Below are 16027 nucleotides of genomic sequence, written 5' to 3'. Positions count from 1 at the left end.
GTTAACAAAGAAAATGTGAATAACTTATTGGCAAATAAGGATTGAGACACAATAAATTGTGCAAAGAGGACTTGGATTGTTCAGTTTCTAATAATGGTGCATCAGATCATTTTTTTTTAATTTGTACTAGATCGCCACACTCAGAAAAGAACATCTTTTTCTTAGACGATATTCTTCCTTCATGTGGTAATCTTGTAAACCACCTTGACCTTATAAAATGTACATCATTTTAAGAGCACATGATCTAAACACAAACCCACCACTTTTGATTTGATTGACTTCAGCCATCATTCCTTCAGTTTCCAAGGCAGAGTCCAAGAGAAGGTTACTCTCATCCTGAACTGCTTTTCCTGTCAATTCTAAATTAGATGCCTGTAAAAACAAAGAAAGAAAATACAATTATTGTAAATACAATTCAAATCTTAGTGCAAGTCCATATAAAATCATATGGTTAAATTCTGTTTCTTTACCAAGCATAGTACAATAATCATTAAAATTGAGGACAATGTTTCGTACTTTGTCAAACTATACAACAAAAAGCAACCTTAAGTTATAGCTACATTAAAATTGATTATGCATAATGCTGTTATTTTAGTCATGTTAAGTTCTTTCTTAAAAAAAAAAAAAAAAAAGAATGAAAAAGAATAACTTTCCATGTTTACAATACCTTTCCAAGCCCTGTATCAGTCCTCACTTCCATTTCACTTAAATCCATCCTCAACGGTGTGAGGTCATGGTCACCTTGATCAGTGTAGAGTGCAGTAACTTCAGGCTGAAATTAAAACAGCATTAATATTAATGTAATTTTAGTACATTAAGAAACTAGAAATACTGTGAACAAGCTCACAAAGAGAATACCCCCTGCTGCAAATTGAGTACAATGTATAACCCTTAACTCCAAATATCTCCCTAAGGAGTCCCCAGACAGTAACTATAATCCTTCATGTTCATCTAAACAAAATACTCAACCCTCCTATAAAATTTCATCAAAATGCCTTAAACAGTTTAGAAGAAACAGCATTTACAATGCAATAACATTAAAAGCCCTTATTGAATATCCCTCTGAGTACACTAACAGTTATTCTATTCCTTCATTCATATCTATATATGATGCTAAACCTTCCTATAAAATTTTACCAAAATCCCTTGAGAGGTTAAGGAGGAGTTGCACATATATATAGTGTGAACAGACAGACAAATAGGGATTTTTATATACCCTTAACTACATGGTACTGTTTGTACTAAGTATATAATCATTGAACTACATGGCATTAATTGTGTTCAGTAAGTACAGATTCCTACTAAATCCCAACTAGACTGTCCGTCGAACCAGAGTCTTTCATTCACTCCTTTAACTCACCCTAAGAATATAAACAGTGTCATTTATCCTCCTGAGTCTGTTGTGAGCGCTGACTCCAGCTGATACTCCAGCAAGGTTTTCTTCCAAACCAGACTGATTCCTTTCTAGTCTCTCAACATCATCAATCAAAATATCGATACAATTGTCACATTCTGTAAGGCAAAAACTTAACAAGCTATTTTTTATTATTTTAACTGAATATGACAGATATGAAAAGACAAATCAACAGTAAATCAAATAACCAAATTCAAAATCACACAAGGTGTACAAAAGGTATAAAGGTTCACTTCAGACAGGCATAAAAGATGATAGGGGATTGAACTTGTCTGATAGGACCCGAACATTTCTCCTACCTCTAACAAATAAAGTCTATTTCAATGAATTCTTAGTGACTAACCTTGACATCCCTTTTGTGGTATGAGAACCCATCTATCAAGACACCTGTCACAGGTAGGTCCAGTAACTCCAGGTAAACATTGACATCTACCTGTCTGTCTGTCACAGGTTATAGCACCATCAAATTCACAATTACATTCTGCAAATAAAAATTCATATTCTAAAATATTTTTTTCTTTAAAATTCCTGTTGTCATTCATTTTAAACATTTTCACCACAGACTCTTTCTTCTAAACTTAAACGAGGTAAGCAGGAAAAGGATGCTGGAAGAAGTCTCTGACATGGTTAAATTCACTATGCTGAAGTATATTCATATTTAAAGTAATTCTCACAATTTTTTTGTAAGTTTTGAGTAACTAATGAAACAGATGCACCTATTGACAGCAGTTAAACTTAAAACCTGTTACATACAGTTGGATACTTCTGAAATATGTTTTCATCAATCATCATGAAGGAATAGACGAGCTACAAGTACTGATAATAAAATATTATCTGGCCACTACATGTATTTTGAATTCTTGAAAACATGAAATTTCATTTTCTGAAAATATGCTAAAAAGGAGACATGTCTCTTCACTCCAAATGTTAAAACAGCAGGACCAACATGTTATATCTGTAGAGACTGGCTTGTCCCTGAAGCCAACCTTCATTCTATTTATGTTAGGCATTCTAACTTACTCTGACAACCATTTTCTCCATAATTCCAATATCCTTCAATGCAGACATCACAATATCGTCCCTCTACACCAGGCTGGCAGGTACATACTCCGGTATACAAGTCACACTGAGGACTAACAGAGGCTACTTCACAGTTACAGTCTCTGCATCCTTCACATTGGTCAAAACCATATGTGTTGGGCTAAAAAATAGATTGAATAGGCTAATAAATACAAAAAACGACAGTTTTGAAAGAAACATGAAGATTACAGGGTGAGATGTGATGTTCCATTTAAATGTTCAAAACTCAGGTTGTTCTGTTTTTTTTTTTTAACCATGTCATGTCGTCACTGGAGATTGTTGATACTAGCAGTAGCCTGAGACATAAAATCAAGGATAATTGTTGAAATTTGTGATAAATGTAAAAGAATGTCACATGAGCACTGGCATGATACTTCAAGATACAAGTCTCTACATAGACTAAATTATGAAATAATATCAAAATTTGAGCTCATAACAACATGTTGGCATTGGCACTGAACAATATCCTCAATACCAAACCATAGTTTAACTTTATCCACTATCTGCTCCAATCTAAACAACAAAAATGCTTACAGCACACTGTTCACATCCAGGGCCAATGACGTTTGGTTTACACTGGCATTGTCCATTATCTCTGTCACAAGAATCAGAACCACACTGGTCACACTGACATTCTAAAGAAAACATGTCAACAATAATAAATTTGTCAATTTCAACATATTTTCACAAGAAAAAATCATATAAGAAGTGACTGGAGAAAAGAATACTTCAAAGTTATAAAAAAGATAAGTATTCAAAGCACTGTAATCCAAAATTGTCTACGATCTGATTACTATAAGGAAATTTGGAATTTACTTATTACTTTTTTATTCATTTCTGAAAATGCCAAAATAATATGTTATGTACAGTTATTGCCAGTATAAAAGACTTATGAAGATAAACACAACATATAAGTAGTCAATATCCCATACCTACTTAATATCTAAACAAAATATCACAGTGTGAAGTTGTAATATATCTACTGTTTGACATGGGGAATAAAATATTCATGAAAGTATTTTACTTTACACCATGCAATGATAATGAATAAAAAAAATTGATTACAGACAAAAACAGAGATATAAAAAGAGCTGTCATGATTCCAAAACATACCTTGACAGTTTTTGTCAACAACAGCATCTCCATACCACCAGTCTCTACAGATATTACATGTTGATCCTGCAGTGTTGTTGACACAGTTAAGGCATTCTCCAGTCTCAATATCACAGGCATATCGGTCATTTAAGTCAATGTTACCAGAACACTGGCATGGCTGACAGGTACTGCCTTCCTCATTGGGGTTTCCATAGTAACCAGGAGCACACCTATATATAGATGTATGACTCATAACCTTCACTGCTCATTTACATCGTGGAATGTTATAAGTTAAAGTAAAAATATTGAAAAAAGTTCTGATTACATGCCATGAAAAATGCTTAGCACAGCATTTTCCCAACAGAATATTCATAGTATAAAGAGTTAGTACTTACCGTTCACAATAAGTTCCAATATATCCTTCTTTACAGGTACAATATAACTGATTACCATAGACATCACAAGTTGTGGCAAAACTGGAAAGAAGTTGTTTGTTGATAGTGTGTGTATGAAAGCAATTATAAATCTATATATTTAAGTTTTATGATCCTATTAACATTAACCGAACCCTTTTCTGTTTTATTTTAAATCAACAACAAAAGAATGTATTAGTTATTTATGTATTAGTTTTTTCAGTTAAATCTATTATAGAATCAGTAGGTATTTTTTTATACTTTTGAAGAAGAAATTTAATCTAATTAAAGAAACTAGGTAGCTACATGTAGTGCAATAAATGTGTTTTACATTTTACTTACTTGTTAGATGCAATGGGCAGTGGACAGCTACAGATTTGACAAACTCCTGAAGACGGGTCACCATAGTGACCAGGTAAACATTCCTCACAATGATCGCCCATTGTATTGTCTCTACAATTCTGGGAAAGAAACAAAATTTATCATTATAAAGCTTCTTGCAAAAATCAATGTCAAAACAAAAATTTAACCCAGTTTATTAGTTCTTCCATTAAATGTTCATTCTAATGCTATAGGTTTTAAAAAAAGGTTTGTTATTTGTAATTTCTTATTTTGCTTTTTTTTCAAATATAAAAATATCCTACACAATTAAAAGGGAACCAATTAAATGCAAACTAATACTGGTCTATGTCAATTTTTATAATTAAACTATAGCACACACAGTTATGTTTGGGGGAACTTGATTTACTTACCTGGCAAACTCCAGTCAATGGGTCACAGGTATCAGCATGTCCATTACATCTACATGGTACACATGTACCCAGGTATGGGGTGGATTTGATTCTATAAAATCCTGCAGCACATTCCTAAAAAATAATTTAATAGATGAGTAATCACTTTTTTAAAAATCAGATGACCAATGATATATTCAACCAGACAAAGACTGCATAAGTAATTATTGATTAACAATGAAACCACAAAACAACATTTATAATACATGCAGTACCTTGTATGTATCTTAAAGTTCAATGATATAATCATTTAAGATGTTACAAACAAAGCTACCTGTTTTCACCAAACCATTCAGTGAACTTCTGATACTAACCTCACAAGACGATCCAGTATATCCTACAGGACACTGACATTGTTCTACAGACACAGCCAGACCTCCTAATCCATCCTCTGTGGCATACTCAAGCCTAACCTTCATTAGTCTGGAACATTAATGAATATCATAAAAAAAAACAAAAACCATAAGATCCCATTTTCATAACATCAAGTATGGTATCCCCTGCCCAATGACACCAAGTATGGCATCCCCTGCCCCATGACACCAAGTATGGCATCCCCAGCCCCATGACACCAAGTATGGCATCCCCTGCCCCATGACACCAAGTATAACATCCTTTTCTATGACACTATTAAACCAAGGCATTCCCTTCCCATGGCACAAAGCATGACAAAAAGCAGGGCATCCCCCATGACACCAAGCATGATATCCCCTATCCATGTAGATATTTGATATTGGAAATCAAAAGCACTTTCTTAAATTAAGTAATAAGTTTAAGTTGATGCTTTAGAATATCCTCAGTTTTGATATAACAGATGGGAGGGTGAACAGTGGTATACAATCTAACTTTGCAACTTCATCACACAAATGATCTGAAGGCCAGCAAATGAAAAACTAACAATTTCATTTCACTGCATAATTCAACAGTGTAGCCCATCATGTGTATTAGAACTACTGTGCATGGATATCTCCATTTAGTGAGTTATATATCATAACATCTATCACTAGAGCTCTTTAGAGTTTACCTGGCCTCTCCTGGAGTAGAGTAGTGGTTAGCAGCAATGTGTATAGCATCTAGATCAACCAGCATATGATACAATTGTTCTCTTGTTATGTCCAGTCCAGTGGCAGCATCCTTAAAGTTGCTCTGCAAAGAAAGAAATAGTAAACATACAATGTACCTTTATCACTAGTAAGTCACCGAGCAGTTATAAATCAACTAATGTACAAGATTTGTTGTCAAATTTTAGGTGTAAAATCTGTTGTAAATATGATGATCACAATGCTATTTTATTTGTTGACGTCACAACTTAAGACTTATTTTACATATATGACTTTTTATGTGAAATTGACAACTGTTCATTTTTGGTTCTAGCCCTGAAACAATTCTGACACCATTACTTAAGTTTATTATTCAGAGTATACAATATTTATCTCTTTATGTCACTATAGATCTAGGACTGGTTATTTTAGTCATTACATACCTCAATGATATCAAGTTCCAGTGTATACATGTTACTTGGCTGTGGCATTACATTGAAAGTATGGTATATGGTCATGTTGTGTCCCTGCAAGGAAAAATTATATAACTTTCTGTATTTTCCTATACATTCAAATGACATCCAAGACAAATCACATGAGATTTCATTCTTTGATTCTAGTACATGTGTAACTGTATGATGTAATGTGATATTTACAAAAATGTATTACATCCAGTATCATAGAAAATGTGTTAGCCTTAGCAAAAAACCTGTACTTGGCTATAACCTGTCAAAATGTGTACGTCCTAGCAACAACCTTACTTGCCTATGACCTGTCGAAATATACAAGTCTTAGCAACCACCTCATTTGGCTATGACCTGTCGAAACATGTATGTCTTAGCAACCACCTGTACTTGGCTATGACCTGTCTAAAGAGACCATGATTAATATAACCATGTGTATCCATTCTATGTAAAATTAACCTGTATATAATGACTACCTGTCTTATGTGACCAGGATTTTGCTCTCCCTTGGAAGGTCGCCTAAAAAGGTTACACTGTAATTAAATGGAGAGAATATTCCCCCTGTTGGTAAGATTTTTCATTTACCTTGATGATGATATCCATAATGTTATTCATTGGTTGAGAATCTGTGGGATCATCTCTGGGTAGCATGTATATAGACTCAAACTTCAATTTACCTCCATAGGAACGGAGCTATAATGACATCAGTTTAGTGGACAATAAAACTTGAACTGCAGTTTATAAGCAAAGGTATATGAATGCAGGATTGGTAATATCAATATATTATCATTTATCAACTTCTCTACATCTCTACATCTCTTCTTCAGGGATGATGTTCTTTCAAAGCTTGAACAGGCTTGTTACCAATATTAATTCAGTAAATACGTATATTCAACTTTCAAGAGGTTTATTTTTCAATAAAATCAGTTTAAACTAAGCTCAGTCTCTTCTGCATGCTTTTAAAGAATGCCATGTAGACAGAAATCTTTACATAAGAATTAGCCATCACAATTTTCCTTCTATGAAGAAGTGTCCTCAATAAAGGGGTGTTCACAAAAAAAACAAACAAAAAAAATATTTTTGTATTCAACCATAATGAGTAACTCATACAAAACCATTGATAAATTCACTGTCACATAGTAAAAATTAGGTTGATGGAATTTCTTGTTTATCTGAAATAAATTCGGGGAATGTTGAACAAATCCTTACCTTATTGCCCAGATAAGGAGCTGGGGCTATCCAGTACATGGGTTGGTCTGGGTCAATAGTTTTGTTGACAGCTTCCAGAACAGCAATGATATCACCAGCCTCCCTAAGTGACCCCTCCTCTGTGTTGGTCACCTCCCAGCCTGTCATGTCAGTTACCTGAATAATATATGAGAAGCCATTTCAAGACATGAATGTGTGAGTAAGGATTTATCAATATTCTACAACTAAAGTGTCAATAAATTTTAGTAAATTCTGTAAGGATTTGAAAATTTCTACAGTGTATGCTCACATACAGTATCAGATTTCCATGTAGTCATTTAAATAAGCTCAAACTCATCAGAAAAGGCTTCAAATTATTATAAATCTTTAAGGTTGATAAAAGCAATCAAATTTCCCTGAAATTATTCTGTACTATCTTACATCATCCCAGAACATTCTAGAACTGTAGCAGGTTCTTGTGGTACCAAAACAGAAACATTGGGTACAACCTCTAGGGTTCATCGGGTCAATGTTGTATGACCCTGACTGACATCTGTCACAAAAGGGTGGGGCAACATTAGTCTGCAAAAAAAGAAAGAAATTCTTGTAATAAAAGAATATAAAATGATCTGTTGGTCATACACTACATTGCAATTTGCAAATAAGTGGAAGGACTAAATAGCTGTGTTTTTTTTTCTTCTTCACTGCCAGCAATAATATGATTACATTAGAAAAGAGTGGGATGAAATAACTTTTGTTCAAAAACAGTGTTCTTACCTTACAGAATACAGAGCATCTTGCAAATAGATGGAAAAACTAAAGGAATGATTACCAACTTAAATTACCACCCTTACCTTACATAGACACTGCCCAGACATGGCATCACAGACCGTTTCTATGGTTCCCAGTTCATTACAGCTACATTTATCACAGATTGGGAAAGTATGATATCCTATTTTGCATGCATCACATTTACGATTCACTACATTTTCTTTGCACCTGAAAGAAGCAACACTTTTGATCTTATGTGAAATATTTATTGCAAAGACAACTACCATGATAAAAGTTTTTTTTCAGTAAAAATTCTATGGTCAGCTTTTCATTTTCCAAAATTTTTTATTCAAGATAACTGACAGTATTTCAATTAAAAAAAAGATATAATTACATCTATGAGTTTCTACACATTATAGAATTGACTTACTGGCATTCTCCTGTATCTTGGTCACAAGTCATGTCACCACCAGCAACTCCATCAATGTTACAATTACAGTCCTGTTCAATTGAACAAAGATCAATTCTAAAAAAATCTTGATCACCTAATTGTTAAAAAAAACCTAATAATTATGGTCAGTGTGTAATGTAAATTCTCCTTTTAATTTTATTATGTCTCACACATGCATGATTTTAAACTTCTTTGTAACTGTGGTTACAGCTGGGCAAGTTTATTTATTTATGAAATTGTGTTTGAAAGTTATTGTTCATACATACTGCCTACCACTGACATATAAAATGCATTACAAACTTACAGTACATCCTACCATTAACTAACAGTCCACCCTATAAGTTCATTACAAACTTACAGTACATCCTACAAGTAACTTTAAGTACACCCTATAGGTTTATTACAAACTTACAGTACATCCTACAAGTAACTTGAAGTCCACCCTATAAGTTCATTACAAACTTTAAATTACATCCTCCAAGTAACTTACAGTACATCCTACAAGAGCATCATAACCATAGGTCCCAGCAGCACACTGATTACATCTAGCACCCACTACATTTGGTGGACAGATACAGTTTCCAGTAACTTGGTGACATGTACCAAATGGACAATCACATTCTGCAATAAATAGTAATGGAGTGAATCGATAACATTTCAATCTAAATCAAGCCAAATTAAAACAAAATTATTTTTTTTTAAAAGATTACAGGTAAAATTATGTTCCCACACAGTAACCTAAATCACTATATCTATATTTTTCCATTTTAAAGTAAATAAAAGAGTATAATTAGAGTAAATCTAAGGTCTCATATACAAATAGAAAATGCTGGTCATTGACATTAAAAGAAATCATTCAACTTTGTTTCTTTTATCAGTTAACAGGGAGGTAGTTGTTACATGTACAACTTTTAAATTGAAGTTTTAATTGATGTACATGTATCTCATTAACTTGTTAAAATATGGAGACTTGTATTCTGTAAAGAGGAAAATAAATGACATTGGTTGTCAAAAGGAGTAAAACTTAAACAAATAACCAATCAAATACACTGTCATAATTACAATGGCTTGTAGAGAAAATAATTAACTACATGTAGAAATACTGTGAGCAAACTTGAAAAGAGAATACCCCCACCCATCCATCTTAAAAATGGGAATTAAAACGCTTGTTGCATTATCTCCTTTTGGCTTTATGCAACAACAATAATATTCCTTTATGCACATCTACATTTGATATCTAACCTTCCCGAAAAAATTGCATCAAATCACTAGAGTGGTTTAAGTCAAGTTGAACATAAGTTGGATTATCTCCCTTTGGACTCCTCCGACAGTAATTATATTCTTTTAAGCACATCTACATATGATACCTAACCTTCCTCAAAAATGTCTTCAAAATCCCTTAAGGAGCTTGTGAAGAGTTGTTTTTACAAGAAATATGGACAGATGGAAGGACAGACTTTGTTTGCAGGGGTATGATAATGTATTTAAATCATCCCTGTTCAGGTAAGATATAAAGTTATCATGCAATCAAATCTCAACACTTACTTCTGCATCTAGGGAAACCATAGTAACCCTCCAGACACCTGTTACAAGTACGGCCTATGATGTTCTCACGACACTGACACTGTCCACCAAATCGTGCACAATCAAAACTGAGGGAGCCATCAATATCACAGTTACAGGAAACAGCTCCATTGTTGAAGTCTGTAGTCAAAGTAAAAACTCCATCTCTACAGAACTGTGAGTCACTACTGCAAAGATAAAACAACCATATTCCATTATAGTGGGTAACAATTCTATAACATAACTAACATAATAACTAGATACAGACTCGCTGAAGGCAGAAATATATGCATCTTAGTTAACATATAAATGGAACTGATATTCCTAATCTCATCATAAAACAAGAATAAGTTAAAGAGATACACTAGTAACTTTAAGCATTCAACATGTAAAGGATAAATTACTTACATAAGTTCAAAACCTGGTCCAATACACTTCTTAAGGAATTCAACAGAATGGTCAATTGGCTGTAAGTTAAGTTGTTTGGCATCATAGCTACTTGATGGTACAACCAGCACATAATCCTACAAAATATTAACAACTTTATATTAACTTGCAAATTTTACAGAACAAAATATCCTTTATATATATATATATCTTTTAGAAAATACCACAATACAAAGAGTGAATGATATATATAACCTTGACTAATTTTTAAGTAAAACAGTTGATTAGTGAAATTAACACTATTTGTTATCGCTATTTGATTTAAAATCACTTTGATCCTGCTATATGATAATTTGCATTCTAACACCAGTCAAGTGTGAATATAAATCATTGTATAGCTATATGTGACATCAGTAGCACTCTCCCGAAAAAATAGACCAAAAAGGAAACTTACATGTTAAGGTTAGGAAAACTGAAAATAAAAGAAAACTAATACCTTACACTTCAGCAAAACAGCAATAAACTAATAATAACACCAATGAAGAGGAAGCTAATGAATTTACAGTATCTCAGTGAAACACTTAAACTAGCAGTCTATAAAACTCAGACAGAAGTCATTCATGCATGTCAAAACCCACCAAATCACTTTTATTTCTAATTTAGAAACAGTTACAATGATTGATTGTTGGTGTTTAATGCCCAAGCAGCAGTATTTCAGCTATATCTATGCAATGAACATGAAATGGATAATAAAATGAACAAGAAATGATGATGAAATGAAAAATGAGATGGGACACAAAGATATTAGTGTCAACGAATTAGTGTTGCTACATGAAATTGAGAGAGGTGGGTAGGGTCAGGCAATTTAGCATCCTGGAAACAGTTACAAACCATATTATAAGCAGTGTTAGGCCATACAAAATTATGCCGAGATTCTCAGGCCAATTTTTTCTAAAAATGATGCAGAAGGGAGGCTTATTTTTTTTTTTATTTAATCAGAAGCAAGTTTTCTTTTTTTTTTTTTTTTTGAAATTTCATCGATTGAACTATTCTGTAAACATACAGGATGTTGAAAAGTTAAATAAAATACTCCATGGCATTAAACTTTACTGGAACATGAGATGAGGCAAGAAATAAGAGCCATCGCCATGAGACATACTTTGTTTTTAATGATCAATGTTAATTACAGCCTCATCCGCATCATATTTTTTACCTTTCTGTCAAGTGCGTGGACATCTCTAATTAAAAGTCGATTTCGGACTGGATATGAAAATTTCCGGATTTTACCTTCATAAAAATCGCAGATGCGGGGCCTGTGAACCTAGCGTATTTTTTTTAGCACTAGTTTGTTATTTGTTGTTACACCTCTGATATAAAAAATATATACATATAGATTACGGATGAAAGGCAAGGGTTATTGTTTTTGTTTTGGTTGATGTAAGTGGAAGATGAAGGTATAGTTTTCCCTAAAATACAGATCTGAATAGAGAATGGACTATCATTACTTTAAAATACAGTATATGTTAGACTGTAAAAGTATTGATTGTTCTGTGGGTTTTTCTACACCATACATCACTTCTACCAAAGGCAATGTCTGAATTTTATATGACTGGAACTAAAAAATAATGGCACCATACCAGCCAGATATCTTTGCCACTTGTGTTATTAAAACTGATTCGGATTTTGCCATCAGTTTGGCCAATAATCTTGTTTCTCAAGTCATCATCAAATGTAATAAGTCCACGACAACCAGCTACTGTTGGACAAAATCTAGGACGGAATACACCTGAAAAATATAATTAATTGTTAACAAATAAGCTTTTATCTCTAAGCAACAGACAAAGACCAAGTTCAAAATTTTGTCTGAAGAGTCATACATGATTAAAAGGTGGTGATAGTGTTGTAAATAGTACATGTATTAACTGTAAATAGTACATGTATCAACTGTACATAATACATGTATTAACTGTAAATGGTACATGTATTAACTGTAAATAGTACATGTATTAAATGTACATAGTACATTTATTAACTCTACATAGTACATGTATTAACTGCAATTAATTAAGAAATTAATGCATTTTTAATTTTTTTCAATATGCATAACACCACTTCAGTACTGTTAAAAATTTCTACTGCAAGTCTGATCAAAACAATTAAAACTCCTTGACATTTTCACAGTAACAACACTTCAAAAACTTTTAAATTGATAAATTGACAGAATTTTAATTCTTTGAAGAAAGAACATTTGACAGATCAAAATTCCCCACAACAGTTCTATGCACAATACCCCAGGAACATTCATACCAAATTTGGTTCCAATTGGTCAGATGGTGTCAGAGGAGAAGATTTTTGAAAGAAATAACATTCAAAATAGCAAAAAAATGTCGAAAAAGGGAGATAACTCTGACATGGCTTAACATATCGAAATGAAAATATGACCACAGATAGATCTCATCCTGCTGAACACTTTTACCCCGTCAAAATTTTGCTAAACCTATCGGTTTTCAAGACATATGCGAAAAACTACTGTCTGACCCCTATGTTCTATTTTTAGTAATGGCGGCCATGTTTTTCATTTTTTTATTGGTTTTTGTTAATTTTAGCCAGTTTGAGACTACCATTTTCTTACCTCTAAAATCTTGTCCATCAACATGAAAGTTGACAGGTATGTCCATTCCAACTTCTCCTGGCATGTAGAAGTGGACAATGAAATAAAATCTTCCAGGATTACGAATCATTCCTTCAATATCAATGTTGGTCTGAAAAAAGATAACATAACGAGTACATAAAGCTGATGTAATGAAAAACATGTCTATTTACTCTAAGTTTTGATGTCTATCTAAATAATATATTGTTAGTACAACAAGATCAATACTCCTTATATATGTACTTCTAAAATTCTTGTTTAATACATGTACTTCTAATATTCTTGTTTAATACATGTACTTCCAATATTCTTGTTTAATACATGTACCTCCAATATTCTTGTTCATCATGGTAAGGCTAGTTTACTTTCAATATTTTTGTTTCGTTCATCTAGGTCAATGTCCATACTTACAATACTCTTGTTGAGTTTGACAAGGCCGATGTCAGGATCAATATCATAAACACCTCTGGGGAAGTTTTCTCTATCAACTTGGAGATCCTGGTTGGGTGGTTCCTCAAATTCTATCCTCACAGATCCAACAGGGATAAAGTAACGAGAGGTTATACAGCTGGAATACAAAAACAATATTTCAGAGTGCAGAACATTGCATAAATATAGGTGGAATACATTACACTAGCTACTGGTTTGTCCTTCACGAGTATAGAACAGACTCAGTGATTTCTTAAACTATCAAGATCAGTGATGACTACAATGTCATATTGTGGTCTAGAGAGCAATGACCATGTACTCTTACTGCAGAAGTTGATTAAATCTGAAAATATCATTTGCTGTTTTAGAAATCCCACATCTTTGTTAAAAACTTCATTCTCGATATCTTTATAGACTTGTTAAGTGAGTGAACCTCTATAAGAACAATACAGTGTACTTACATTCCATTGATTCTTATACATATAATCTGAGGTCTGACAAATCCATGGTTCCACTGATCATATGGTATAGCTGTAACTGACCCCTGCAAATTAAATTAATACGTCAACTAAACAATCATATGAAATGGATACAGATAGTAACTTATATACAATCATGAAACCAAATATAAAGTCACAAAAATTGCTATGAAGAGATTGAAAGCACACTGATGACTTGAATTCCTATACATTATCCTATTCAAAACAAGAGGTTCCTAGGAGCCTGAATCGCTCACCTGATTAAAGTTTGTCTTTCAAGGGCAATAAATTTGACAAGGAGTTGTCCAACAATTTTGACTCAAGAAGACTTTGGAAGGACTATCATTAGGATCATTTCACCGATAGAAAGTTTCATTCTTTAAGTTTCAAAGATATTGGCTGAAAACTAAAAAAAACCCTGTCATTTTTCATCTTTCAAGGGCAATAACTCTTACAGGAGTCACCTGACAACCTTGATCCCTGATGACTTTTGAAGGCCTTATACTAAGAGTCATTTAAGCTACAGAAATAATTTAGCTAAACCTAACGGTTTTCGAGATACTTGTTAAAAATTATTGTCTGACTCCTTTGTTCTATTTTTAGTAACAGCAGCCATGTTTTTTGATGGATCAAAAATCCCCACAACAATTCTATGCACGATACCCCAAGGAACATTCATACCAAATTTGGTTCCAATTGGTCAGGTGGGGTCAGAGGAGAAGATTTTTGAAAGAAATAACATTCAAAATAGCAAAAAAAAATGTCGAAAAAGGGCAATAACTCTGACATGGCTTAACATATCAAAATGAAAATTTGACCAGATAGATCTCATCATGCTGAACACTTTTACCCATTTAGAATTTGGCTAAACCTTACGGTTTTGGAGATATATGCGAAAAACTATTGTCTGACCCCTATGTTCTATTTATAGTAGTGGCGCTCATGTTTTTCGACGGATCAAAAATCCCCAGATCAGTTATATGCAGAATACCCCAAGGAACATTCATATTAAGTTTGGTTCCAATTGGTCAAGTGGTGTCACACGAGAAGAGTTTTGAAGAATTGTTAACGACGATGACGATGATGATGACGGACGCCAAGTGATGGCAATAGCTAACATGGCCTTTGGCCAGGTGAGTTAAAAATGTGATCAACATGGTTTTTTGTTCTCCAAGTTTCAGACATTTTTATGTGTTATTGTTGTTCGTTTGGTTAACTGACAGTTTGCAAAATGGCAGATGCCATTAGGACAATTTTGAACAAACAATGATCGATTACTCTTCAAGGTAGATAACAAATCACTATAATTCATATGTAATGTTAACTCAGGTTCTTCTTCTATAAAATTATGTCTGTTCTAGGTTAAGTTTTCATGCTCAAATATATTCAAGAAAAAGTTAAATTATCTTTGAATAGAGGGTTAGACTGACTAGCATAATGATTTTAGGTTGGAAACTTACAATAGCTACATTGACATTTTCATCACCAGTCAGTAAGATATTGGCATCATCATCAATGTTGACAACCATAGGCATACCATTATCATCTGTGATAACCTGACGACACAACACACTACAAACCAACAAAATATTCATGGATAATAAATAGCAGTTGCTCAGCAGTCCATGGCTATTAGATTTTGAGCTGGGCTACCACACTTTTGGGTAAAATTTAGTTGAACATACAGAAAATATCAAAGAAAATATGGCTTGTATTTCCCAAGTTTTACCCCTGTTTTATCTGTCATGCATGTCATCTAACAGCAAATTATTTTTGAACTTTTATCTTTCAATTTACAGTTATATTTTAGTA

At 33.2% G+C, this 16027-nt stretch overlaps 1 protein-coding gene across 1 annotated transcript in view; it reads right to left on the bottom strand.

Annotated features, from left to right (window-relative positions):
* The window catches only part of LOC148627010 (laminin subunit alpha-like), a 64744-nt gene that overhangs the window by 24463 nt on the left and 24254 nt on the right, over positions 1–16027 (bottom strand). The window contains exons 21-46 of the mRNA XM_088565530.1: positions 15676–15787; positions 14198–14280; positions 13719–13875; positions 13290–13419; positions 12295–12443; positions 10679–10794; positions 10253–10458; positions 9198–9328; positions 8687–8757; positions 8340–8484; positions 7927–8067; positions 7507–7662; positions 6883–6990; positions 6277–6360; positions 5818–5939; positions 5108–5216; positions 4755–4868; positions 4345–4463; positions 3985–4065; positions 3608–3819; positions 3029–3129; positions 2435–2615; positions 1758–1895; positions 1361–1512; positions 668–772; positions 261–372 (exon numbers count right to left, since the gene is read on the bottom strand). Of these exons, the coding sequence (XP_088421656.1) occupies positions 261–372; positions 668–772; positions 1361–1512; positions 1758–1895; positions 2435–2615; positions 3029–3129; positions 3608–3819; positions 3985–4065; positions 4345–4463; positions 4755–4868; positions 5108–5216; positions 5818–5939; positions 6277–6360; positions 6883–6990; positions 7507–7662; positions 7927–8067; positions 8340–8484; positions 8687–8757; positions 9198–9328; positions 10253–10458; positions 10679–10794; positions 12295–12443; positions 13290–13419; positions 13719–13875; positions 14198–14280; positions 15676–15787 (3335 nt within the window). The remainder of the gene's footprint in view (positions 1–260; positions 373–667; positions 773–1360; positions 1513–1757; positions 1896–2434; positions 2616–3028; positions 3130–3607; positions 3820–3984; positions 4066–4344; positions 4464–4754; positions 4869–5107; positions 5217–5817; positions 5940–6276; positions 6361–6882; positions 6991–7506; positions 7663–7926; positions 8068–8339; positions 8485–8686; positions 8758–9197; positions 9329–10252; positions 10459–10678; positions 10795–12294; positions 12444–13289; positions 13420–13718; positions 13876–14197; positions 14281–15675; positions 15788–16027) is intronic.

This window comes from Perna viridis, chromosome 1 (assembly GCF_037379345.1).
Source record: "Perna viridis isolate PV_CMFRI_1.1 ecotype Kerala chromosome 1, ASM3737934v1, whole genome shotgun sequence".
Lineage (NCBI taxonomy): Eukaryota > Metazoa > Mollusca > Bivalvia > Mytilida > Mytilidae > Perna > Perna viridis.
This window is presented reverse-complemented; position numbering and strand designations above follow the sequence as displayed.